The following is a 26,260-nucleotide window of genomic DNA, read 5'->3' as shown; positions in this document are numbered from 1 at the left end:
TGGATTTGTATCTTTACGTGCCCAGGTTAGAACTAAGACAAAAGTAATGAAGACTGTTAACAGGCTGAGAACATGAAATCACAAAACCCTAAAAAAAAACACCATTTCTCATTCAAAAAGTTCCACAAAAGCATGGTAAACTTCCTAGGAGAATACAGCCCAAGGAGATGTTATGCTGTGGATCTATTTCTATGAGAATAAAGAAAAATTCAATTCTTGAAGTATTAGTGATGGGTTCCACCGTTCAATCACAAAATTACTTTGGAGAAAACAGTCTATTACGAGACTTTGAGCTTGTCAGCCCATGGTTTCCAGACAGTGCTCTGTATCAATGCCCAAGCCACCACTTTCCACAAGAACAATGTTTAAAGACTGTTTCGAGTGTAGTAGGTTACACCAGCTGCTCTCACTTCAGCAGCTGGCGTGTGCCAGAGCGATGCACTGAGCAGGTGAGAATCTATCCAGGAGGGATTTTCCTCTTACAAAATTGAAAGTAGCCAGGTGTAGTGGTTCATGCCTGTAATCCCAGCACTTTGGGAGGCAGAGATGGGTGGATTGCTTGAGCCTAAGAGTTCGACACCAGCCTGGACAACATAGGGAGAACCCATCTCTACAAAAAATAGAAAAATCAGCAGGGCATGGTGGCATGCACCTGTAGTCCCAATGACTTGGGAAGCTGAGGTAGAAGAATTGCCTGAGCCCATGAAGTTGAGACTACAAAAGCCTTGATCATGCCACTGCACTGCAGCCTGGGCAACAAAGTGATATCCTGTCTCAAAAAAAATTTTTTTTTTTAAAAAAAGGAAAGCAGATGATGTCACCCTGTCCAGGACTCCAAATCAGTTAAGTTTATCTTCTAGCACATTTTCTCAAAAGTTAAAATAAACTGAGTCAAGTTATTAATGTGACACTGTAAGAAGTTGTTACTTAGAAAAATCAGTGTACTGCAAATGAACAATGTTTCATTTTTTTTGTCATTCTGGATTTTTTTTTTTTTTGAGTTGGAGTCTCACTCTGTCGCCCAGATTGGAGTGCAGTGGCCACTCCTGGCCACCGCAGCCTCGACCTGCTGGGCTCCGGCGATCCTTCCGCCTCCGCCTTCCAAGTAGCCGGAATTACAGGCGCGTGCTACCACGCCCGGCTGATTTTTTGATTTATTGTAGAGATGAGGTCTCGCTGCCCAGGCGGGTCTCGAACCCGCGGGCTCAGGCGATCCACTCACCTCAGCCTCCCAAAGGCACGGGATTACAGGCTGAGCCACCGAGTACGGCTGTCATTCTGGATTTTTAATGTTTTTGAACTCCCTTTCAATTAGTTTTAGAATGTATTCTGATGCCTGAGCACCACACAGTGGACATCTTTAAAATTACAGTTTTTAAAACTAAGATTGGCACATTTCAAAGACCCATCTGGATGGAGATTTCTTCTAGTCCCTGGATCAACAACTCCCTCCTGCCCAACAACCAAGAACAGGTCCACCAAAAGCAGCACTGGGTATCACTGGCTGAGCTAAAAGAAATGGAGACAGGCTTAAGTTCCAAGGGACAGGGGCCCTATAAGAACTTCAAGATGAAAGAGAAGGGAGGGAGCGGGAAAAGAAGTCAAGGACAAAGAAAAATTAGAATCCCAGTGACAAAGAACGTTCTCTAGAAGGTATGCAAGATGCCAAGGCAGGGCTTTTACCCAACCTCCAGTTAATACACTGTTTCTAAGCAGGAAAAGACCAAAACACACTGAAAAGATTGAAGACTGGACCAAGGTAACAGATTTAAAAGTCACCTCTGATCTTGTTCCTCCAAAAACACTCCACCCCAGACTGGTCTCCTCACCATCCTGGACTTTGCCTATGCGTTCCTGCCCACCCTGATCCTTACCATGCTTCCTGCTCCCAGCTTCCCTGCTCCATCCAGCCAGAAGCAACCCTCCTCTCCTGTCTTTCCCACAGCTCCCGGCTCCCCTCTGCCATCTACACCTGTAAGGCCAGTTCAAGTCTGACTCCACTCACGGTCCCATTTATGCAGACTGTGACCACACAGCTAACAATACAGCAGACGGACCACAGGCTCAGTGTCAGGACCTGCGCTGAACACTTCAGGAACACTGTCTCACTGAATCATCAGCACCACCCGGGAAGGCACTAGTTTCCTTTCACAGAGGGAAGCGCACAAGGATGTTCAAAATTGCCCCAAGGTAGAAAGCAAATGAACTGGGATTCACCTGGCAGGCTTCCCCCTTTACATCCTGCTGCCTCTTTCCCAAATAGACATTTTCCTGAGATGAACCACCCAGCTTTCATTCACCACTGGGATGCTGCAGCATTTTTTTTTTAATGGGGAGGGGGGTGGGTGTCTATGATCCAGTGCCACGTGAAGGATGCAAAGAATTACACAGAAATTACACTGGAAAATATGGTTTATTTAGAAAGCAAATGAGAGAGAGAGAGACAGAGAAGAGATTCACCTCCCCAAGGTAGGGAAGGGGGCCAAGGCCCAGGAAAACAATGGTGGCCAGACCAGAGTTTAGCAAAGCAAGGGCCTGTGGCAGCCTTTTTAGATGCCTATGTTTTGTTTCCCTAACTAGATGTAAATATTTAGTAAGCCAGGTCTGCATTTGGCTTTGTCCCTTTCTACACTGAGCACAGTGCTATATCCTGCCTGCTAAGATTTTTCATTCCATTTAGCTTAATTCTAGTAAATAAGCAAATTGCTTTCATTTAAAAAAAAAACCACCAAAAACCTAGATTTTGATATACAGGCCAAAAAGTGGCACATATAAATTTCAACCGCATTACAGAAAATCTGTGCTCTGACTTAATGTTTTGAGAGACAGGGTCTTGCTTTATTGCCCAGGCCGGAGAGGAGTGGTGTGATTGATCTTGGCTCAAAGCAGCCTCCAATTCCTGGGCTCAACTGAGCCTCCTGCCTCAGCCTCCCAAGTGGCTGGGACTATAGGTATGCACCACCATGCCCAGCTAATATTTTTTTTTATTTCGGGTAGAGATGAATCTCATTATATTGCTCAAGCTGGTCTCAAACTCCTGGCCTCAAAGGATCCTTCTACTTTCATCTCCCAAAGTGCTGGGATTACAGGCATGAGTCACTGGCTGTGTTTTGACTCTATATCTTTTCTTGCATATATTTTATTTTATTTTATTTTTATTTTTTGAGTCAGAGTCTTACTCTGTCGCCCAGACTGGAGTGCAGTGGCCACTCCTGGTCACCACAGCCTCGACCTGCTGGACTCCGGCGATCCTTCCGCCTCAGCCTTCCAAGTAGCCAGAACTACAGGCGTGCGCTGCCACGCCCGACTGATTTTTTGATTTATTGTAGAGATGAGGTTTTGCCAAGTTGCCCAGGTGGGTCTCGAACCCGCAGTCTCAGGCAATTCACTCACCTCGGCCTCCCAAAGTGCTGGGATTACAGGCTGAGCCACCGAGCCCAGCCTTCTTGTATATATTTTAAAAACATCCCATATACAATCCATAAATCCACACATAAATCAGAGGTAAGGAAACAGTCTATGGAATACACTCAGGTTAAAAAAAAGAGCACATAAAGTAACCAAACTACTATATATTTTTAATTTTACAGCCAAAGGGAAAATCTCAACTTTCCTCTGTCATTCTAGGCCAAGAGGCTCAATTCCTATCTCAAAGACAGCTGCCTGGGAAAGCTGGACTTTACCCACAACAGTTCCAGGAAGTCTTTGACCCAAAGTAACATTCCCTTTACAAGAGAATTCTGTGGTAATTCAACCCAAAACCTAACCTCCTCTAGTTCTCAGTTTCAAGTTTCTATTCAAAGCAGAAATAAGCAGGGCTCAAGCCCAGGATTAGTGTACACATGGAGCCTTCAGGAAGGTTCTGCCCTCACCAGTAGTCATTACTTGCAAGCTCTTAGTTACATACATTTCTCTATTTTAAAACATCAATTCTTTCCAAACTTGATGGTTTTCTAAATTTGTTAAAGAAAGTTTACAGTGGTCCTAACAGCATTTTTAAATGCCACTTTGGTTAGGCACATGGCTCAAGCCCGTAATCCCAGCACTTTGGGAGGTGGAGGCAAGAGGATTGCCTGAGCCCAGGGATTTGAGAGCAGCCTAGGCAACTTGGCAAGACAGCAGTTCTACAATAAGTAAAAAAAATTAGCCAGGTGTGGTGGCACACAGCTGTAGCTTCAGCTATTTTGAAGGCTGAGGCAGATGGATTGCCTGAGCCCAACAGGTTGTGGCTGTGGTGGTAATGATCGTGCCACTGCACTCCAGCCTGGGTGACAGAGTGAGACACCAACTCAAAAATAAATGTGCTTTACCTAGATATATACAGAAACATAACCAGTAAATGGTGACTAAAATGTGAAATTTAAGGGCCAGGGACATGAGAAAGAGGGCAGTGGGCTGAAAATCCCAAAGAGAACACAGGGACGGTGCACACAAGGACTCTTAGGGTGGGATCCAAATAGGAACGAACAGGACGATTGAGGGAACAGGCTGGGTAGAGGGGACACCCCTGACAGGTCTAACCTCAACCAAAGGCCGCAAGGGAACAGCACATACCTGAGCAAGAGGTCCTGTGCTCCACAGAAGCAGCCTGGGTGTGAACATCAAGTCTTCTGAGTTAGGTTCCAGTTTTGTTGCTAATTAGTGCTGCAGCCTGGGGCAAGGGTCCCTACCTGTCAAAGGGCAGTGTGAGCTAGGTGATCTCTAGATCACTTCTACCTCCAGACTTCTATGAATTTATGTATATAGGGGGGAGGAGAGGGAGAGAGAGACAGGGTCTCACTCTGTCACTCAGGCTGGAGTGCAGTGGTGTGATCATCACTCACTGCAGCCTTGACTTCCCAGGTTCAAGCGATTCTCCTGCATGATCCTCCCGCCTCAGCCTCCCAAGTAGCTGGGACTGTAGGCGCATGCCACCATGCCTGGTTATTTTTTTTTTAATTTTGTAGAGACAGGGGACTATAGGCGCATGCCACCATGCCTGGTAATTTTTTAAAATTTTGTAGAGACAGGGTTTGGCTATGTTACCCAGGTTGGTCTCAAACTGGTGGCCTTGCATCTTCCTAACCAGAGAAGTCAAAGACCTTTACAACGAAAACTACAAAACACTGCTCAAAGAAATCAAGATGATACAAACAAATGGAAAAATATTCCATGCTCATGGATTGGAAGAATCAACATTGTTAAGATGTCCAGACCAGGTGCAGTGGCTCAAAGCCATAATCCCAGCACTTTGGGAGGCCAAGGTAAGAGGATTTTCTGAGCCCATGGGTTTGAGAACAGCCTGGGCAACTTGGCAAGACCTCATGTCTACACTATTTCAAAAAATTAGCCGGACGTAGTAGCGCTTGCCTGTAGTTCTGGCTACTTGGAAGGTTGAGGTGGAAGGATTGCCGGAGCCCAGCAGGGCAATGCTGGGGTGCCTGTGAGTGTGCCACTGCACTCCAGCCTGGGCAACAGAGTAAGACTCCGATTCAAAAAAAAAAAAAAAAAGATGTCCATTCTACCCAAGGCAATCTACAAAGTTAATGCAATACTCATTAAATTATCAGCAGCAGTCTTCTCAGACCCAAAATGACAATACAGAAATTCATATGGAAACATAAATGACCATAAATAGCCAAAATGATCCTCAGCAAAAAAAACAAAGTGGGAGACATCATGCTTCCAGACTTTAAGCTTTATTATAAAGCTACAATAATCAAAACAGACTGGTATTGGTACAAAAACAGGCATATAGACCAATGGAACAATATAGAGATTCCAGAGGCCAAACCTCAATTTCTCAACCAATTTATCTTCAACAAAGCCTCCACTAGCAACCACCGGGGAGAAGAGAACCTATTCAGTAAATGGTTCTGGGGAATCTGGCTGACCATATGCAGAAGATTAAAACAAGACCCCTACCTATCACTATCCAAAAAAACAACTCTAAATGGATCAAAGACCTAAATGTAAAACGTCAAACTGTAAGGACCTTAAAAAATGCAGGAGACACCCTTATGGAAGTTAGAACTGGCAACCAATTCCTGATCAAAAGTCCAAGTGTCCATGCCATAAGAGATAAGTAGACGAGTGAGACCTCATCAAATTGACAAGCTTCTGCAAAGTCAAAGAAACTATCAAGAGAACAGGGAGACAGCCCACAGAATGGGAAAAAATATTTGCCAACTGTATATCTGACAAAGGCCTAACATCTAGGATCTACAAAGAACTCAAACGTGCTGAAGAGAAAAAACCAAACAGCCCCATTACAAAGTGGACATAAGATATGAATGAATAGACACTTCTCAGAAGAAGACGTACGAGCAGCGAACAGATGCATGAAAAAAATGCTCAGCCTCACTAGTCATCAAAGAAATGCAAATTAAAACCACACTGAGATACTACCTAACTTCAGTCAGATGGCCATCATCAATGACTCAAAATACAATACATGATGGAGAGGATGCAGGCAAAGGGAACACTTCTACACTGTTGGTGGGAGTGTAAACTAATACAACACCTATGGAAAACAGTTTGGTGATTCCTAAAAATTCTAAAAATCGGCCTTCCAGATGGCCCTGCAATGGGAATATACCTGAAGGAACTCAAATCACTCTATGAAAAGGATACCTGCACATGTATGTTTATTGCAGCATTGTTCACAGTAGCAAAAACATGGAACCAACAGTGCTGCCCATTGAAAAAGAGCTGGATTAAAAAAATGTGGTATATATACACATGTGTATATTCCAAATGTGGAATATTATACAGCCATAAAGAAGGACAAAATTATGAACTTCACAGCAACATGAATGGACTTAGAATCTATAAGACTGAGTGACCTATCACAGAAACAAAGAACTGAGTATCACATGTTCTCACTCATAAGCGAACCTTGAACAATTATTGTAATACTATAAGAAAAGGATTGGCAGTAGTGGGAATCTGCCAGTGGGTGTGGGGGGGAACCTCATCAACAAGGGTACCTGCATAATGGACATTTGTATACCTAACCCTGAATTGTACCCCATCTAAAATAAAAAAAAAAATAAACTCTAAACAAACAAACAAACTGATGGCTTCAAGGGATCCTCCTACCTCAGCCTCTCAAAGTGCTGGAATTTCAGGTATGACACACCACCACACCCAACATTTTATATATTTATATATATATATATATATAAAATAGTGTAAGAAGATGAATCCTATATCCCTACTCTGTTTTTACTGGTGACAATAATTTTGTGTAATACATTTACCAATCAACTTTCCATAAATCATATTACTTAAAAAGTACCATATAAGGTTGCTATTTAAAGTAATTTAGTAACTACTTGTGTAAAGTTAAGATTCACACAGCAATGGCTCTCAAAGTGTGGTGCCAGGAGCATTAGCATGGGGAACTTGGTAGAAATGGAGATCCTGATGCCCACCCAAACTCACTGAGTCAGAAAACTCACGGTGTGTGGGCGACAGGGTGCTTGACAAGGTCTTCAGTAATTCTATGCACACTGAAGTTTAAGAATCTTGTCTATTAAACAGCGCTTTGCAGCCCTAACTCAACTTGAATCAGCTGGGAGAACATCAAAAATTACAGATGCCCTAGTCACACAATGAGATTCTGATTTCAATGGCTCAGGTCACAGTCTACACATTAGGACTGTTTTTTTGGTGCTCTCCAGGTAATTCAAGTGATGAGCCAGGATTAAAAATGACTGCTATAAAGTGCTTAATCTTCCATGTACATACTTTGATCCACAAAAGGTCTCCTGCTGCTCCAAACTCTTAGATTATTAACGGAGTTGGAGTTTCACCCTGTCACCCAGGCTGGAATGCAATGGCACAATCACAGTTCACCACAGCCTTTACCTCTTGGGCTCAGGTGATCCTTCTGCCTCAGTCACCCTATTATTACTAGCTGTGACAACAGGGGCACCCTACCATACCCGGATAATTTTTTTGATTTTTTTGCAGAGATGAGGTCTCTCTATGTTGTCCAGCCTGGTCTTGAACTCCTGGGCTGAAGCAATCCTCCCTCCTCGGCTTCCCAAAGTGCTGGGATTACAGGCGTGAGCTGCCACACCTGATCCAAAACTCTTAGATTATTAAAACAAGTCCCAATATGTGGTTTCCTTTCTTTAAAGAGTTCAGATATTTTTACATGTCATTATATGTATACCATCAGGCTTTTTTAAATCAAAAAATATTTTAGAGACACAGATCTATCAAATAAGAATATTCTTTTAATCAACAGAAAGATATAGATCAAAGTGTTTGTTCAAATTTGTTATTTGATAAGGCCATGCAAATCTTCAAGTACTCACAGTTCATAAAATATTAACCAGAAAAAAACTATTAAAAAAAGTGTCAAATTCTACTTCTTATTTTTATTACTCGTGTCATGCTTGATTTTCACAGGATTTATTTCTGTGGATGAACTTGTGATTTCAGCTGATGGTTTAAGCTGTAACTCTGAACTACAGGGTAAGGCATGACTGTGATGTCTTCCTCATTAAACTGCAACCTCCTTCAAGAGACAATATGTTCATCATCTCTTTATTTTTGGTAACTGATACGTCACATGTTTTGAATAAAAGAAGAAAAAAGGCACAGGGGCAGTGAATAAATGCGGCCAAGAGTAAGTACCATGTACATACACATAAAATACCTTCCATATATTTTTACCTAAACCGGGAACTGACTATTTTCTGCAAAGGGCCTGGGAGTAAATACTTTAGCATATGTAGGCCATTTCCAACGACTCAACTCAGTAGATACAGTGTAAAAGCAGCCACAGACAATAAGTGAACAAATGGGTGTTGTGGTGGTTCAATAAAACTTTACTCATAAACAGGGAGCTGGCTGACTTGGGCCTGGGAGCTGATGTTTGCTGACCACCAATCTAAACCATTTTCTAAGTGGCTGGGACATTAATTTATCCCTACTTCATCACAGTGAGGTAAACAGGGAGGATGTGTATTTCCCTGTTTGTAATTTACCATTTCCACTTTCCCCATAGGTGACTTCCTGGCAAGACATCCAGGGTAGACTTCTCACTAACACATCATTCCTGCGTGGAACCGTACTGTCTCTACCTGGACAACCTATATTCATGGGGGGGCGGAGAATGGGGCAGCTTGGAGGGTGACACTCAGTTTCCAGGAGTTTTGACATTTTGGAAGGTGCCCTTCTTTAGTCAGCATTGTCCAAAACAGGCGAGTGGCGAGTGTAAGAAACACGAGCTAGAACTCTCCTTGGGGTGCCGTGGAAGCAGCGATATAGACATCTTTGCTCCTCAGTTTTAACAATTAGGATATTTTGTTTGTTTGTTTAGAGACAGGGTCTCATTTTGTTGCTCAAACTGGAATATGATGCAATCATAGCTCACTGTAACCTCAAAGTTCTGGCCTCAAGTGACCCTCCCACCTCAGCCTCCTCAGTAGCCAGGACGACACAGGTATGTGCCACCATGCCTGGCATTAACACTTAAGACAATTTCTACCTAATGGCAACCCTGAATGAGCAAGACAATAGACTAAATCACTCAAATATGTGTAAAACAAACGTTCAGAACATTCTCACCTTGCAAATACTTGACGCGATTACAGAAAAAAACATCAATACCTTTACAGAGGATGGGAAGGAGGTCAAAAGTAAGATCGATGATGATACATCCCGCTCCTCTATAAGAAACCTGGGCACATGCACGCACACACACACGTACGCATTAAAAGCCCGATTCCAGAAGTCTGAGCATAGGCTGGAGGACACATAACCTTCGTTCTCAAGAATATTGTAAAGATTTCTAACACGGAACTTGAAGAACTCAAAAGAGGACCCTTTCTCTGTTTTCATAGCCACTTATTTTGAGGAAAATCTGACTGTCTTCAAATAATCGGAACACTTATCTCTAAAGGTTAGTGACTAATGTTCCCACCCAAATTATCAGGAAAGAAAAAACCAACCACAGAAACAAACGGCTGAGCAGGCTGAAGATGCTCTGCAAGATTCCTCCTCAAAGGCCCAGCCCACTTCTCTAAGGCCAGTTCCTCATTCTTGGCCGAGAATTCACACACTTTAAACCTTTCTAGAGATTTAGGTTTTTTGTTCTCAGACCTTGGTGGAAAATAGGAGGAAAACAGCGAAACAATGTGACGAACGTGATCAAAAGGTTAACTTGTGTATATTTTTGTTCTATATGCTAGAAGCACAGAAACCAGCGAGAAACCAGATCTTGAACTAATTGATAATGATTCTTCCAGGAAGCACTGCAGCAGCCGCACAATCCTGTTCACACACTTGGCTGCTCCTCCAATGTTAGTCTTCACAGGAAGAAAAGGAGGAGGAGAAAGACAAGGAAACAGTGTGCTCAAAAAACAGAGGTGGTCAACAGAGGCTTACTTCCCAGTAGGCATGGCAGGAGGAGCTGAGGGCAGCCTGTGTAAGCCTCAACTCACCTACTCTCGTGGGCTTTCCCATCCACACCACAAAGCCAGGCACAAGTCCGCTAAAGCGTGCTGAGAGTCTACAGAGAGGAGTCAGATACGTGAGACTTAGTGGGGGAATTTAATTTGTGGGGGGCAATTATAGAAATATTTTTCATCCTTCTGATTCACAGGAAAGAAAGCATTAACAAAGCACCTAGAGTTCATCAGTCAAAAGTTACCAAGATGGTAAGTCATGGATTTGGAAGCTAAACAATGGAGCTGATTAATTTAAGTATACTATATCAGGGTGTTTTTCATGAACTTGCAAAAAGGCTATTTCTTTTAAGCAAGTTACCACAATTACAGTAATACTTGTTCTATATTATTATTCACATACAAGCAAAGATCCTGACAGCTAAATAATATAGTCTTAATTTTTTTCCACTGGGAAATTTAGGTAGAATTTTACATTTTTGTAACATTGCTGCTGTAATATTGAAAATAATTTCTTCATGACTTCATAATATAATTTGCTCAAATGAGTAGAATAAAACAATTTCAAAATGCAAACATATATATTCATTAAGAAAATACAAACCACTCATAATAGTTTGGATAAGGGTTTCTTTTTAATAAAGTTTTATTTTAAGGGATCTGATTTTCAAACTAAAACAGAGTAGCTAAATGTGTTCTGCTTGTAAGAGTAAGCGAGGGCACAGGCGCTCACCCATGCTGCAGCATCTTGGTGCCCAGGAAAATTAAAAAGGCTACATAGGAAAAACCACTAGCAACCGCCAACGGCTCTCTACACTATGAAGGAAGCAATCCACCATTCTCAAGGCCCGTTAAAATCTGGTTCCAAATTCCCATCTGAGTTTCACGTCTTCTGTACACATACTCTCACTTTGGGGACCTTCATTTTCTCTGCCCTCAACTTAAGAACATCATTTACCTCATTCTCTACTGACAATACTGATAAAAACCCAGCATCAACAGACACCTTTCCTCCTCTCACAAGCATCCCCTAACCTATCCAGATGGAACCCCTCCTGTGCCTAGCAGTGCCTACAGCACTCTGGTTGTGCACAGTCCCATCATCCCGCTTACAAGTTGCACTAGGTAGCTTCTTTCTCTCCCCAAACCCTTGGAGAGGTCAGACTATGAACTTCTTCAGGGAAATAGGCACTTCTCTATAATCTCATCACCTCGGTCAAGGTCAACACCTCAGTAGAGGACAGGAACAAGCTGGCACCTGAAGACTCACCTCTGTTTAACTCCTGTCCCTCTGTCAGAAGTGCCCCTAGGTCCCTATTTCAAAAGCAAAAATCATTTGACCCCTTAAAAATATATCCAGATCTCAGCATGAGAAATGCTACTCTACTCAAATGATTGCAAAACATATGATCACACAGCAGCCCAAAACCTCATTTGGTCTTTCTCTGGCTTGAACACCACACCTAAGAACAAACAGTGGCACAAAAGTCTCCTGGTAGCACTGGTCTCTGGTGGCATCCAGAATCTGCTTCTGGATTTTAAAAAGTCTATCACTGAATTGAAAAACAATATTAAAAGCCCTCAAAGAACCTCCAGTCCCAAGATTCGTGATCCACAGGTCCCAATGGTTGGAGACAAGCTCTTTTACAGGGTGAAGTCCAAGCTCCTTCCTATGCACACAAAAGCCTTACCAGTGAGGTCCCTACCACTCCTGCCTCATATCCCAAGCCACTGCTTGCCTAGGCTTGCAGTTCTGCATTCGTACATATCAAGTTTACTGGCTCACTCTGGGCTCTGAATACCAGGCTAGTTCCCATTATCCGTTAGGACCCCACTCTGGGGCTACCCAAAGACGTGTCATGGATCTCCCTACTCCAAGTGAGACTCCATTCCTCTGTGTTTACTTGCATCACTATACTTCCTAGAATGGCAATCCTCCCACTAGCTCTGAGTTTTGTGAGAACTAGGTCATGCATTACTCATCTTTGCATTCCCAAAGCATCTTGACAGTACCTAGCCAATAAAAAATATACATTTCCTAAATGAATAACCCCAAATTCCTAAGCTCTAGCCAAATTAGACTACATGCTGCTATTATATTTGAATTATATTTATACCACTCTTACAATGGATCTGACTCTTTGACCTTCAAAAACAACCTACGAAATCGGTACTATTCTGGCCCCATCTTATAGGTGAGGAAAGCAAGGCTTAGAGGTTAGGTAACTTGCTGTCCAAGTTCCCAAGTTATTTGTGTTCACATCTTTCCCCTCAGTCGACTTGAACTCCTGGCTCACCCAGGTAGAACCTAAAAGGCTAAGCAGGGTTTTACACATACTGGATATTATGTTAAGTATTTGCTGGACACATACTTAAATTGGCTATTTATACCCCCTGAATTATTCTGGAGCATTCAGAGGCTCCCTGAGATACACTGAGATATATAAGGTAAGTCCTGGAGTAGAGATAAAGCCACATCATGGGCCATGACATTGTTTTCTATTGCTTATAATCACTTTTACACTGATATATGCTACCTATAGTGACTATTTTTCTGTTAAAGAAACTGCAGGTACCTATCAATTTTTTATTTGATAATTAAACATAGGTCATCCCCTCATTGCATTTCCAGACGTGGCTATGTGTCAAGAGTTCCCTAGACCCCCATGTGGCTCAGTGCTGTGGAAAACAAGTCTGCAGCTGTTTCTTCCTATACCATAGTGTCTGGACCTCACCATGTCAAATAACCTCTTCAGACTAAGCTGTGTCAGTTGACTCTTATCCACCTGAATTCACAATAGCTACTCTGTGGGGGGAAAACAATTAGGAAAAAAGAAAAAAGGTCTAATCAAATATCCTTTGCAAAAACATCCTGCAGTTCCGATAAAGCCTTCTGTGATACCCTTAGCTGAAATTCCTTTTTCCCTGGAAACCTCAAGAGCATGCTTTTCACCTTACTTATGTCATGTCCCATTATACAGAGTGTAATCTCCACTGAGGATTCAAGGTATTGTGCCTGAATCATGTTTTAAATTTTCTCAGAGCTTGCATAGAGAAGTACAATGAATAATCTGCTGAATGAATATGAAAGAACGTGCAGTTAGGGACGCAAACTCTCCACAACATGACTTTTTAAGTCAGTTCTTCCACATAGCGGCAACAAATCGATTACCTTGCATAGAATTTCCTGGAAGGATGTTAGAAATGAGTCAAACTGGTCAATAATGAGAGAGAAAACAAACTTCAAGGAAGAATGGTATGCACTTTTGCACATCAGAGTTACATAGCAGACCCTTGGAAGAGTGTCAGCCTACAGAGTGAGAGTGTGTGAATATCACGTGTTAGCATTTGTGTATTATGATACCCAATTTAAAAGTTTCAAGTGACTTCTCACTGTCTGGTAAATATACCAAGAAAAGCTCTGTTAGAAGGAAAGAAAAGAAAAACCAAAAAAATGGGTAAATTTAACTATAGGTAAGATATTCAGGAAGTTGGTAGCTGCATAAAGTTTTATATTCTAAAATGTACATATCCTCGATCTCTACCACAAACACATTCACCTTTCACAAGAGTATCACACAGTCCATAGTCTCTGGCTTTCAATATCTTTTAACTCAAGAGAGACAGTATACACTGTGATTGAGGTTCAGGCTCTGAAGACATGGACAGTAAAAGACACACAGAAAACAAGTGACAAAGCCAAGAGCAGGATCAACCTCTTCTGACTCCAACCTCAAGGCTCTTTTCTCAAAACCATACTGCTTCAGTGATGGGTATAAAGCCAGAGGAACTGTTTGGTGAAGTAGAAACAGGAAAAAAGTGACCCCCAAATGGCTCTAAACAGGTTGTTTTTTTCACAGGCATGAAATTAAAGGTCCTTACATTTCAAACCAATCAGTTAGTCTGTGCCAAACTTCCTGTGTGACTTCACATAAGCCATGAGACTGAGCTGACAATGCGGCTCCATCAGAGACAGCAGCAGCCATTGTGGACAGTTCCAGGTACCTCTGGGAATCTTTATCACTTTAACCCTTAGTCAAATACAGATATAATATCCATAATGTTATTCCTAGAATGTAAGCAAGCTACCAAATAGAATGTAGAAACCCTAGAAAGAAATCTTAAATCTGCCTTCAAATCAGTCAAAAAGATTGCTCTATGACAGTAGGTATCTCCTGACAACGCAAATTAAGATGTGAGGTCCATAATGTACTTTATTTTCATCTCAAGCACTAATTAAAGAGAATAAAAATCATCATTTTTCTAGAATGTTTGTATGAAGTTATACAATTTATACTGAAGCCAAGAGTGTTGGAAACAGTTTAAACTAAGAAATCAAGATCCAACTCTTGAGTAAAGTCTAAACAGCCAGGAACATTTACTGAGCATTATATGGCAGACACTTAATCATAATCAACATTCCTTACCCCTCAACCACAACAAACAGATGCTGATTATCTTAGTTCTGTCTGAGCCCTGTGGTTCCCCTACTTTTTACTCCATGTAAGCAGGTTTAATTAATTCATGAAGCCCAAGAAGGTATCAGAGATTGAATCCTAAACTCAGAAGCAAAACCCAGTACCATTACAGACTTGTGAGAGAATCCCAGGACATCCTACCTCCTTGTCACTCTGACAGTAGGAGGTGACAAATATCCTACCGCAAAATGCTGTACCCATGAACTAAAAGACTTCAAATGGCAACCGGTATTTGTGTTCATTTTCAGCCTATTAAATGTCAAGGGACAAGAAAAAGAGGTGGAAGGAGTGGGTTAGGGAGGTAGGGATGTGGGAAGAGAGAGGCGCTAACCTGAAATCTTCCCATATCTACGTGGGGCGTCTCCCTGAAGAAAAACAAGGACGAGTCAGCAGCCTGGCTGTTGCCACAGTGCTGCCTTCCCACACCGCCCACATGTGGTCTTGGTTTCTGTGGAGCACAGGGAGCCAGAGAAAAAGTCACAGAGATAAAAAGAGAGACAGAGAAAAAACCATTCTTGAGCTATGTGCATGCTATGCTTCCCTCTGTAGTATCCTATATGCAGAACCCGGTGAGCCAAGTCGAACCTAGTTGAACCAATCGCTTGGCAGATACAGTGATTTGGCAACTGTTGTCCCAAATAAATAGAATGTTTGCTCTGAAATATGCAGAACTGGATGCAGGTGTGACACAAGGCAAACACAGACCACATTCCATCATCTCCAGGTCCAGAAAAGGACAGGCAAGCCTATGGGTCAGAAAGGGGAGACTGGGAAGGCAAGCTGACTTCCGAGCAAATGTTCTGACTACGAGATATTTTCCACTTAAAAGTAAACTCAAGTCCCCCAATTAATGTAGAGAGAACACTGTATTTACTAAAGGATAGGCTTGCATATAGAAGAGCTGCCATATAAAAGAAATCTCTAAAGCCCCTGACTGCCTTAATGTCTCCATGCTGGGCAAATTCAGTTACTACTAATAATGTCAGTTCAGAGTCAAGCTCTCTGTTTTAGCTTCTAAGTAGCAAAATGGTTAAAATGACAAATTTAGAAAGCTACCACAGATGAAATTTCCAGGAAGGACCTAGGAGAAGGAGAGTTAAGATGACAAGCTGACAAAGAAGAAAGTTCTATAGAAGAGCTCATTGTTTCTTGACAGTGGCAGGGTGGAGGATGGGGAAAAATTTTATTCCCCCCCCCCCAAAAAAAGAAAGAAAAACGAATTCAAGTGATAGCACAGACGGAGGCTACACATACATGGGTGCTTGAAACCCGTTTCACAAGACTTGAGTTTCACTACCAAACTAAAGCTTTCTTCAGCTGCCAAATGCCTCCCTGTCCAATAAGAGACAGCTTACGCCTGGCCTTACCCTCAGGCATGTGATGATAAATGTGTGCTATTGTTCCTGTGGATTCTAAAGTTCCACCGTGAGTCAATGTATTTTATTTTACCTCTGGAAGAAACCTCTTGCTTAGACACTATAAAGTACACTCCTTGAACTGCTTTTGAGCCAAAGTTCAATAGACTTAAGCTTTAAAAAAAGAAGTTTCAAGGAGAAATTATCCTCACAATCATACCCAACAACTTCTTCAAAGAAAAATTTCCAAATGTCAAGTAAACAATTTATTTTGTATCAGTTAACTAAAAGCATTCTCCACAGTTTCCAATTGAGTACATTTTCCTGTTATTTCCAATACTGATCAAACTACAACTCTAAAGACTATTCATTCCCTACTAAGGAATATGACTATCGCTTTGGTAAAAAAAAATTTATTTTCACAAATGTATCTCCAAACTGCATAAAAGGTAATTCCTAGAGTTGAATGAATCTCAGTGCAGAAGCCTCCACAGCTACCTTGAGCTTTCCTCGGGGTCCATGGATAGAAACACAAGGATAATCCAGTTTGATGTAGTTAGCTTTGTGATCTTCTAAAAGTCTCTTATCCTTCACTTTAAAAGTAACAGTGCTTCCTGACATCTTTTTGTAGGCCAGGGAGTACACCCATTAGTTTTAAATCTCCTGCCTTCATTTAATTGCAATTGTAAGTAGGATATTTGACTCACTCCTCTCCTCCCTCCTCCCTCCCATTCACGCTGGAAATCTAAAGTTGTGAAACAAACCAAACCTGTCCCTGCCTAATGGAACCAAACGTGGCAACACCTTACTTTAATGGCGCACTTGATGGATGCTTCACTAGAATGGAATCCCTATAAATGCAAGCAATATGTTCAGTCCAAACAAATTAAAAATTACTCTCCCAATGAATTCCAAATATTATGCTTAGACAAAACAACAAACTGTTATTAAACTCATAAACCTGCATCCAACAACCACACAGAAAAAGTCTTAAGTTCAAGTTACCAAGATGGTTACACCTCTCTTTTACAGAATGCATTGTGCAAGCCTTGATAATCCCTCATCAGGAATTCCATGGGCTTTTGCTGAGACAAGGAGACCAAAGGGAGAGATGCTGATACTCCATCCAAACACAGACTCCCTCATGGCAAAACTTCTTGGTACCTAGCCAGACTCCAAATTCTATTTTAATCCTCTTTCCTTTTTAACTTGAGCCTTGCCATGACATAAACCCTCTGGTTCTGAAGGACAACACACTTCCAAATTCCTCAGAGTTTCTTCTTATAGCTGACAGATTATAATTACAAGTAAAAGCACAAAGTCTTATTTGACAGGGTTTTCTTCCTCCAGGGAACAGGATGCTCTGATTTTGTCCTGCCTCTGACTGCCAGCTCCCCTTCTCCACAGGCTGGGGTACCACACTGAAGGAAAAAACAATGGACAAGGGCTGAACTGGGAAGAGACAAAAGTGTGTTGAAATTAGCTCTGTCACACTCAGAGATAAGATCACACTATTAAGAAAAAGTTGCCGCTTCATCTGTCTACGAACAACCTGACCACAAATGAAATGAAGAGATTTCTTCTGAAGGTTTGATGAAGACTTACAAAAAGCAATCAGGTTCCCAAAACAGCACCGCAGGGGAAATACCCAAATCTTCAGGGTGTTTTAAGCCATGAAACATACAATAAAGTAAAATCAAATCAGGCAGACTCTACATCTACCTACCTCTTTGACATCATGTCTGACAAGAAGTTCTTTGCTGTTCATATTTTAAAAATGAAATGTGTGAACTGTAGCTGCAACATAATCCATCTTATAGTGTTAGGATTTAGATGTCACTGCTAGAAAAACTTATGAGATATTTGTGTGTCCCTGGGATCTATTAGATCCTTTAAAAGTCTGCTTAATATTCATACAGATCCTATCCACATATAGACGATGGATGAAACCTTGAGCTATGCTTTGAACCATAGCTGTTTTCTTCTTTGCCATACTGTCTAGTTAATTCTATCAAAGATGCCCCTATGCCACCCATACACACCCCTTCCTTGAGTGTTTCCCTGGATTACAGGGCTCCCTCTGTAGTTGGCAGGCGCAGTTTTCACTGTATTCCAATGCAACTGCTTTTTGATTGATAATTTCCATTCCTCTACACTTAAACATTACTCATCCAACAAGCAACACAAATTATTTCTTCATAACAAAGGTGCTCTAATTTATATTCGTTAGTCCATGATGTTGCTCTACTAACATGAATACTTACACTTTAAAATAATCTCCCGTCAAGAACACTTTCTATCCATTTCAAAATCTGGAGTCTTGCCTCCTCAGAGGTCATCATTTTGATGACCAAGCAGAAACCTTACATAATCATCTGGAAGATGAAGTGATTTTTTTATGGGTACTGGGTAGGCAGCACTGCCTCATTAAACACGAGCACGTGTAAGATACCTTAGCACAGGCCTAGCACATAACAGCAGTCAAAGACGTTCATTCTTTCTCTCTAACTTCTTTTTCTTCTATTTATTTTAGATCTTCAGGCTTTGAGAGGTCCTTACTTCATATCACTAATCAGATCTCAATGCTGTTGTAAACGCTTAAGGTTTACAACCCAAGCAAGAAATTAAACTCTAGGCCAATATGTACAGCTTGTTCTAAACCTACCTGGTTTAGAAAATACTGAAACTGTTATAGAACAGACAGCCTCAATTTATAATTTATTTGTGTTCCCAAAGTTCATTTGTAAAGTAGTATAAACACATTTTTCCTAAGAAAACATGACGCTATATTTAAGATCTCAGGCTATCCCACAAAGCCCACCTAACCCACAGTCTACCTGACCTGCAGTATTAGTGTCAGAGCCTGGATCTAGCCCTTGCCTTGTCCACAACAGGCACTCAGATACCTGCTGGATAAAGTTCTGCACTGCTGGCTCCAAAGAAAATATTGCTAGAGTAGAGTTTGTGCCTATCTTTGTCCCACCTCTCACCCATCTCCTAGTCCTCTCTTCTCCAGGTGACCAGTGCCCTTTTAGCTTGATCTATAAATCCTAAACTTTGGCACCTTACCAGAGCTCCATCTTTTAATGTTTCAAAGGCAACTGCTTCTTCTCCCTGCCAGAATCACCTCAAGCAGCCGATCTTGGCTGTATATCAGAAGAGAAGAAATCTGATTAAGTTATTCCTTAATGAAATGCAAAAGTCTGATAAACTTTAACCTGTCCAGAGATTTCTGACTCTGTAAAAGAAACCTGACTATCCAAACAAATCTCTCTCGTTTTGTGGAAATACAGCAAAATGAATAAAACAGGTCTATATAACAGACAGAGCAGTGCCCCCTGAGGGAAAGTTTCTAAGACATTTTGGCTTTTCAAAGCAATTTCCTTTCCCCCCACTACTTTGAAAATTAATGATTTTTTTACAAGTTCCCCAACTTCTTAAAGTTCTCATGGCGATGACAGGCATGTGTTTGTGCTGATGAACTGAGTGTACACAGGGAATTATGAGATGAGTCTTAGCTTGGGCAGTGTTTTTCCCCAAAGTAGAACATAAGCCAAGATTCAAACTGATGTGTCCTCAAAATATTGTCACCTCCAAAGTGAGAAGCAGAAGCTACAGGTAAGAATCAGATGTTGACAACGGGCCAGAATTCTGGTTTTACTCATCCTGGCAAGGCCAAAAGGGTATATCTGATATCATTAAGAAGGGAGGGAGAGGAAGAAATACCACACAGCTCCAATAAACCCTTAAGTTCCTTATGAAGGAACTGGAATTAAGAATCAACAAACTCCCCCAAAATATGTACAATTATTATGTGCCAATTATACCTTTAAAAAAATTTTTTTAAAGAGAGAATCAACAAAGTAAATGATAACAAGAAAGTGGGCAAAGAAAGAAGGTATTTTCAGAAGACAGTAGTTAAAAAATCCCAACTACACAGGATTCTGCATGTACACTTGTTCATCCTACTTGCCCTGGGGCATTAATTACTTTAAGTATAAAAACAGAAAACATCAACTTGGCCAGGAAAAGCAAAATATCTAGATACTTAATTGCAACACACACTTTAAGTTGATGCCTGATATCAGCTTCAAAAGGCAGCAGCCTCATTAAGAAATGGCCTAACACCCTTCCGGTAGCAGATGAAGACTTAAAATCTTATCAGTGCTGGGGGTCTGGAAGGGGAAACAAAACTGAATTTACCTACATCAATTAGCAATGCTCTTAAGGCTACTTAAGCCACTCCTCCAACAATATTTCTCCCTAATACAAATATGCTGTAGGCCTTTAGAATAAAACAAGCCATTATCCCTACCGTCATCTCGGCTTTCATTACTCCCACCCTAAAGAGTGACACATCAAACAAACAAAGCACCCTACCCATACGCTAGCCTTTCAGCCAAGATCTCCAAGTCTTTGACAAGTGCTTATTAATCCTGACCACACCCCAACAGAGCAAAGAATTGGTCACTATAGCCTTGTAATTTTTTTAGGGGAATGAAGGGGAAAAAATGAGCTAGTGAAGTAAAGGGCTAACCCAAGGTCATGGATAAGTCAGAAAAGCGAATTCAGGACTTATGGGCTCTTTGTCACCTCTTCCATAATTTCTCAGTTAGTCCCTAGTGGCAAATAGGAAGTATTTCTCCAGTTTGCTTTAAGAACAGACGCACCCAGGGCCAACACTTCTTGTAGGTTTTCCTTAGCAGCCAGCACACTGAGTCCTATTATGATATTTAATTTCCACATAACTGTAACAACGATGACATAAAATGGAAGGTTTGCTTATTCATTGCTTAACAGAGTGCTAAACTCTGGACTAAGCAGCCAGCTGACACTTGTGTATGACCCAGGTGGTCGCATGAAAATCCTCAAACAGTTGCAATCACCTAAGCTTCCTTACAGCCAGGGGGCCCAATCGACTATATTCTTCAGTTTCAAGGCATGCTTCTCCTTCGGACACGATGACCATAACAAGAAAGGAAAGCAATTATAATATAATCTTAACACGGCTCTCAAGAAGTCAAAGCAATCTTGGGCAGTATAAAATGAAACCCTAATCCTCAGCACCTAATATGGTGCCTTACTCCATAGGTTACTAAAATTCTTGTTAAACAGAGAAAAAGTAAAAAGGAGAGGCTGAAAAAGGAAGGTGAGCATCACTTTGTATCAGGTCACTATCCCTAACACTGCAACAAAAACTAAAGATCAAACTGATTTTTTTTTTTTTTTTTTTGAGTTGGAGTCTCACTCTGTCGCCCAGACTGGAGTGCAGTGGCCGCTCCCGGCCACCACAGCCTCGACCTGCTGGGTTCCGGCGATCCTTCTGCCTCAGCCTTCCAAGTAGCCGGAATTACAGGCATGCGCTACCACGCCCAGCTGATTTTGTGATTTTATTGTTGAGATGAGGTCTCGCTGCCCAGGTGGGTCTCGAACCTGAGGCTCAGGCAATCCACTCACCTCAGCCTCCCAAAGGCGCGGGATTACAGGCTGAGCCACCAAGCCCGGCTCAAACTGATTTTAACAACTGTTCAAAAAAAAAAAAAATGTTTCTACTGTGTTTCTTGAACTCTCAATTTTTAAATTAATCTGGAGAAAGAAAGCAATACCAGAACGCTAATAATTTAGTGAAGAGAGGGATTGCATTGAAAGAGAAAAATGCAGTGGGAAAGGCAGAAAGGACTTAAAAATATGCTTAATTTTTCTTAAAGGGTACTAAAAACTCCAACTAGAATTATCCAAATGACCACCTAAATTGGAGGCAATTCTTCAGTTGTAAGAACCCAAGAAAGAAGAGTCTCAGCACTGAGTTGTAACAACATGAAATAGAGTATTGCTAGTGAGAACATGTATTTAAGAGCCTTTTTCAAAGAAACTCCAACAGTTTGATGGGCACTGTTCACTAATCCTGACATCATCCTAGAATGGAGGGAGGAGACAGGTATTAACTCCACTTTGCAAAGGAGAAAACGAAGCAAAATGAACAAGGAGTCAGACTCAAGGTCACACAATGAGAAGTGGAAGAGCACAACTTAATTCTAATGTTTCATGGACCAGACTCTGCATGAAGGATGCCAATACAAAGGAACTGTTTGAAGGAGGGGGAGGACAGAAAGGGGAAAAGCATAGTTTCATAACACCTGAGAATGAAAACCCAAGCCCCCGAGCTTTATTTCCTACCTTTGCTTCATCATTGATGTCCCAAGTGAACGAAATGGCATTATAAGCAATCTCCTCAATGTTACTGATGGTATTGAAGCTTTCTTTATAGTCAGCTGTATGAGGTGATGACAGGAAAAAACTCATGAGTTTTAGTTTCATCATGAGATTACAGCAGTTCAAAGTAAGATTCAGTTTTTCATGTTATCCCCTCTGGACAATTTAGAATAATGTTTTGAGGCCAGGTGTGATGGCTTCCCAGAACTTTGGGAGGTTGAGGTCAGAGGAGTGCCTGACCCCAGGGGTTTCAGATCAGCCTGGGCAACTTGGCAAGACCTCATCTCTACAATAAGTCAAAAAATTAGATGGGTATGGCGGCGCATGCCTGTGGTTCCAGCTACTTGGAAGGCTGAGGCAGAAAGACTGCCTGAGTCCAGCAGGCTGAGGCTGCAATAGCCATGAGCATGCCACTGCAACTCCCACCTGGGGGACAAAGTAAGACTCTGACTCAAAAACAACATGAAATAACATGACATAATATTTTGTCAGATTAAAATAAGTTCAAAAAATGAAAAAGGATCACAGAATTTATGTCATAGAGTCAAGTTTAGATGTACTTATTTCAATCTCATTATGTCAAAATTAGGACAACTCAGTCTAAAAAGATTAAAGAATAGTCCCAAGGTCAACAAACTAGTCCGCCAGAACCAAGATTAGAACTCAATTATTTCAACTCTTCTGAAAAGAGAACAGGAGCATTACAAAAAGGTAAAAAGAAAAAGTAGCACTAACATTAACAGCCACTTGTGAGATGGACAATGGTTTATATGAAAATTATACACATGGCAAGAGCAGAGGTCTTTGTAAAGCTACTTCAGTAAATATGGATTTGCACGGATTTGCTGTGACACCCCAAGTGATGAATCGCTGGGTTTATTTCCAGGCATTTCAGAGACGAGCAACACAGTTCAGCATAACTAGGGAAGATTGTTAGGCAACTGCACATCAACAATACTGTCTTTTACTTGTTTTTTCCTCTACCTTATCATCATCTCCAAATAATCAGAATCTCTTTAAAAAAGACATTACCCTAAAAAAAAAAACAAAAAAACAAAAAAACTGCAGACTGAAAGGGAGACAGTTTAGCTGGCTACATGGCTTCTGGGTGTGTGTCCCATTACAGAATGGGAGTAATGGGGAGAGCACTGGTTCCAGGAGGCCAAGGGCAGTATTTGGAACAGATCAGTAGCTGGCATAAAAATGCAAATGTTTTCGGCAGGAAGCAGATCACTGCCAAAAATAATTGGATTTAGAAAACTGGATGTGTGCACCTCTGGGAATAAAAGCAGACTCTTGAGCCACTTACCTATGTCAATGCATCTTTGTTTCGCAGTATGCTGCCGGGAGTGCCAGTACTTCCAATGCCTTAACTGATCTTCTCGGCTTTTGTCTTCAGCAAAAACCACCATGATCACACTCTATGAAAGAGAAGCATTACAGCATAAAGGCACTAAAGGGTGAGTATCTTTTGGAAAACGTACACAATATCATGTTTTACAGTGAAGGCTTAATTGCAATTTTAGGTCTTTATTCAGATCAACTTCAGACCTGACTTGCTTTCCTAGAGGACAGGATGAAGGGCAGAACTTACTCGAACTTTGCTGATGGGGTGATGGATTCCTTCATTACTGCTCACCTCCTTTAAGGTGACAGGATAGAACTGGCCTTTGTTTAGGTATGTCATGGTGCTATCTCCTGGCTTCTGTCGAAGAGATTTTGATGCTTCTAGGGTATATTCAAAGTTGTTCCTAAAGGACAAAAAAGTCATAGATCTCTAATCCACTCTCTTGGAAGCTTCCTGTATGTCATATTCTAAATAGCATCTGCTGCCTTTTTCATGATAAATAAGAATCTGAAATAAAAGTGCCTGGCAGCTAGAAAACCTCAAATCTCTCAGATGTGGTATACAATATTGCCTACTAGAAATTCTATGGGGGTATGGGATTGGCAGTTGAGGGGAAACTGCGAGGGGACGGCGGGGCAGACCTCATCAACAAGGGTACCTGCATAATCAACGTTTGTATTCCTAACCCTGAATTGTACCCCACATCTTTATAATTTAAAAAATAAAAATGAAATCAAAAGAAGAAATTCTATGATGTGAGGGATGTTTACAATTAGATGTTCCATGGCTAAGAATATTTCACTGATAAGTGAAAAGGACTTTGGAAGGAACCCCTCATAAGACAAGCTGCCAGTCTGGTGTTTATCCAGCAGAGGAACAGGTAGTCCTCTGATTAAATTCCATTCGACCTGCACAGCACTTTTTTTGTTTTGACTTGTAATTTAAATGTCTTTACATAGGCATGCTACAATTCTCTACATTATCTGTTACCTAACACCACCACTCATATATGCCCCTAGAGTTATTTAATAATCTTTCTAGGCCAGGGGTCAGCAGATTATACTATTTTTATAAAAAAAGTTTTAATAGCAGACAGTCACATGATTTGTTTACATATTATTGATGGCTGCTTTTGCACTATAATGGCAGAGTTGGGTAGTTGTAAAAACATACAGAGGCCGTACAGCCCACAAAGCCTAAAATACTTACTATCTGGCCTTTTACAGCAAAAGCGTGCCAACCCCTGTCTTAAACCCTAAAGGCCTTTCAGTTTGTGACTCTTGCATCTTGAGGCAGATCTACAAGGGAAGTCTCCATTCCCCTAAAATCCTAGACTTATAAAAAATTATCACAAAATATAACAAGTAAAACACACATAAAACAAAATTACAAAATGAAACCTTAGATTCTTGTTCAAAAATACAAAGTTGTTTATATACATTCCTAATTAGCTTGAAAAATATTCATTTCCCAGAATGAAATATAATTTTGTGAGGTCAAAAAAAAGTTGTCAAGTCAGAAAAAAGTCAACTACATTTATTTTATCGCTAATGAGACCAATAAAAAAGATTTTATCCACTTGTTATTATCCCTAAATTCTCACCTAATTATATACTTTTGGAAATAGAAAGGACCTCAGAGATCTAATTTAATCTCCTCATCCCTCCTGTTAGAGTTCATTCTACTACCACCACATACAGAAACCAAAGAAAAGGCACCAACACCAAGAATTAAGGAAACTTGAAACACAGTTCAAAGAGGTCAAAATTAAATGCACCGAAGCAGCTATCCTCTACCAGTGATATCACCATAGTAAATGAGGCAAGAAAGGTGAAAGCCTGCTAAAGCCACCTCTGATTTATCAAGGTAACAAAAAAGAAGTAAGCCATAAAAACTGCAAATTAAAAATCAAATTAAAAGACAACTATTACCCAGAAACACTGTCAAAAACATAGTCCTCTGAATTCATGCCAGGCATCCGTAGACTGAGATCCGAGGGGAAGAAAACCTGAAATATCAATGTAATAAGCCACAACTATTTAACCGGTTATCATGGTTTCTAAGACCAATGTCTGGTACAGCATAAAAGGATGTGGCTTATATCAACCCACTACCCCATCAACATCTTCAAATAAAAAGTTTAAATCTAAAAAATTTTTTTTAATTAGAAAAAAGAAGATGTCCATTTTTATATGCCACTCAAATGATAACACCCTATGCAGTTTCTCCTGTCAAGGGCTTATAACTTATTATCCCCTTTCCATCTTTCCCACACTTCCAATTCTATTTAAACTCTAGAATCTGCAACCAAAATGTCATGACTTTTAAGAATCACCCTATCATTGTACCAAGTAAAGATACAGTATCAAGTCACATCACAGCTGGATGATTTGGTGCATTTTCCCAGGAAAGGGAAATATTTTACTCATAACTCCACATGTAGAGATAAATGCCCCCCCACCC

At 41.0% G+C, this 26,260-nt stretch overlaps 1 protein-coding gene across 2 annotated transcripts in view; it reads right to left on the bottom strand.

The window, feature by feature from the left end:
• Positions 1-26,260, bottom strand: part of GRHL1 (grainyhead like transcription factor 1) — a 54,771-nt gene that overhangs the window by 19,889 nt on the left and 8,622 nt on the right. For both annotated transcript variants that reach the window (XM_008059299.2, XM_021713016.1), the window contains 4 exons: positions 25,729-25,805; positions 24,044-24,200; positions 23,759-23,870; positions 22,414-22,508 (listed from right to left, as the gene is read on the bottom strand). In XM_008059299.2, coding sequence (XP_008057490.2) covers positions 22,414-22,508; positions 23,759-23,870; positions 24,044-24,200; positions 25,729-25,805 — 441 coding nt within the window. The remainder of the gene's footprint in view (positions 1-22,413; positions 22,509-23,758; positions 23,871-24,043; positions 24,201-25,728; positions 25,806-26,260) is intronic.

The sequence above is a fragment of the Carlito syrichta genome, unplaced genomic scaffold, assembly GCF_000164805.1.
Source record: "Carlito syrichta isolate Samal-C Ts95f unplaced genomic scaffold, Tarsius_syrichta-2.0.1 Scaffold303988, whole genome shotgun sequence".
Taxonomy (NCBI): Eukaryota; Metazoa; Chordata; class Mammalia; order Primates; family Tarsiidae; genus Carlito; species Carlito syrichta.
Note: the sequence above shows the minus strand (reverse complement) of the source record. Positions and strands in the feature narration are given on the sequence as shown.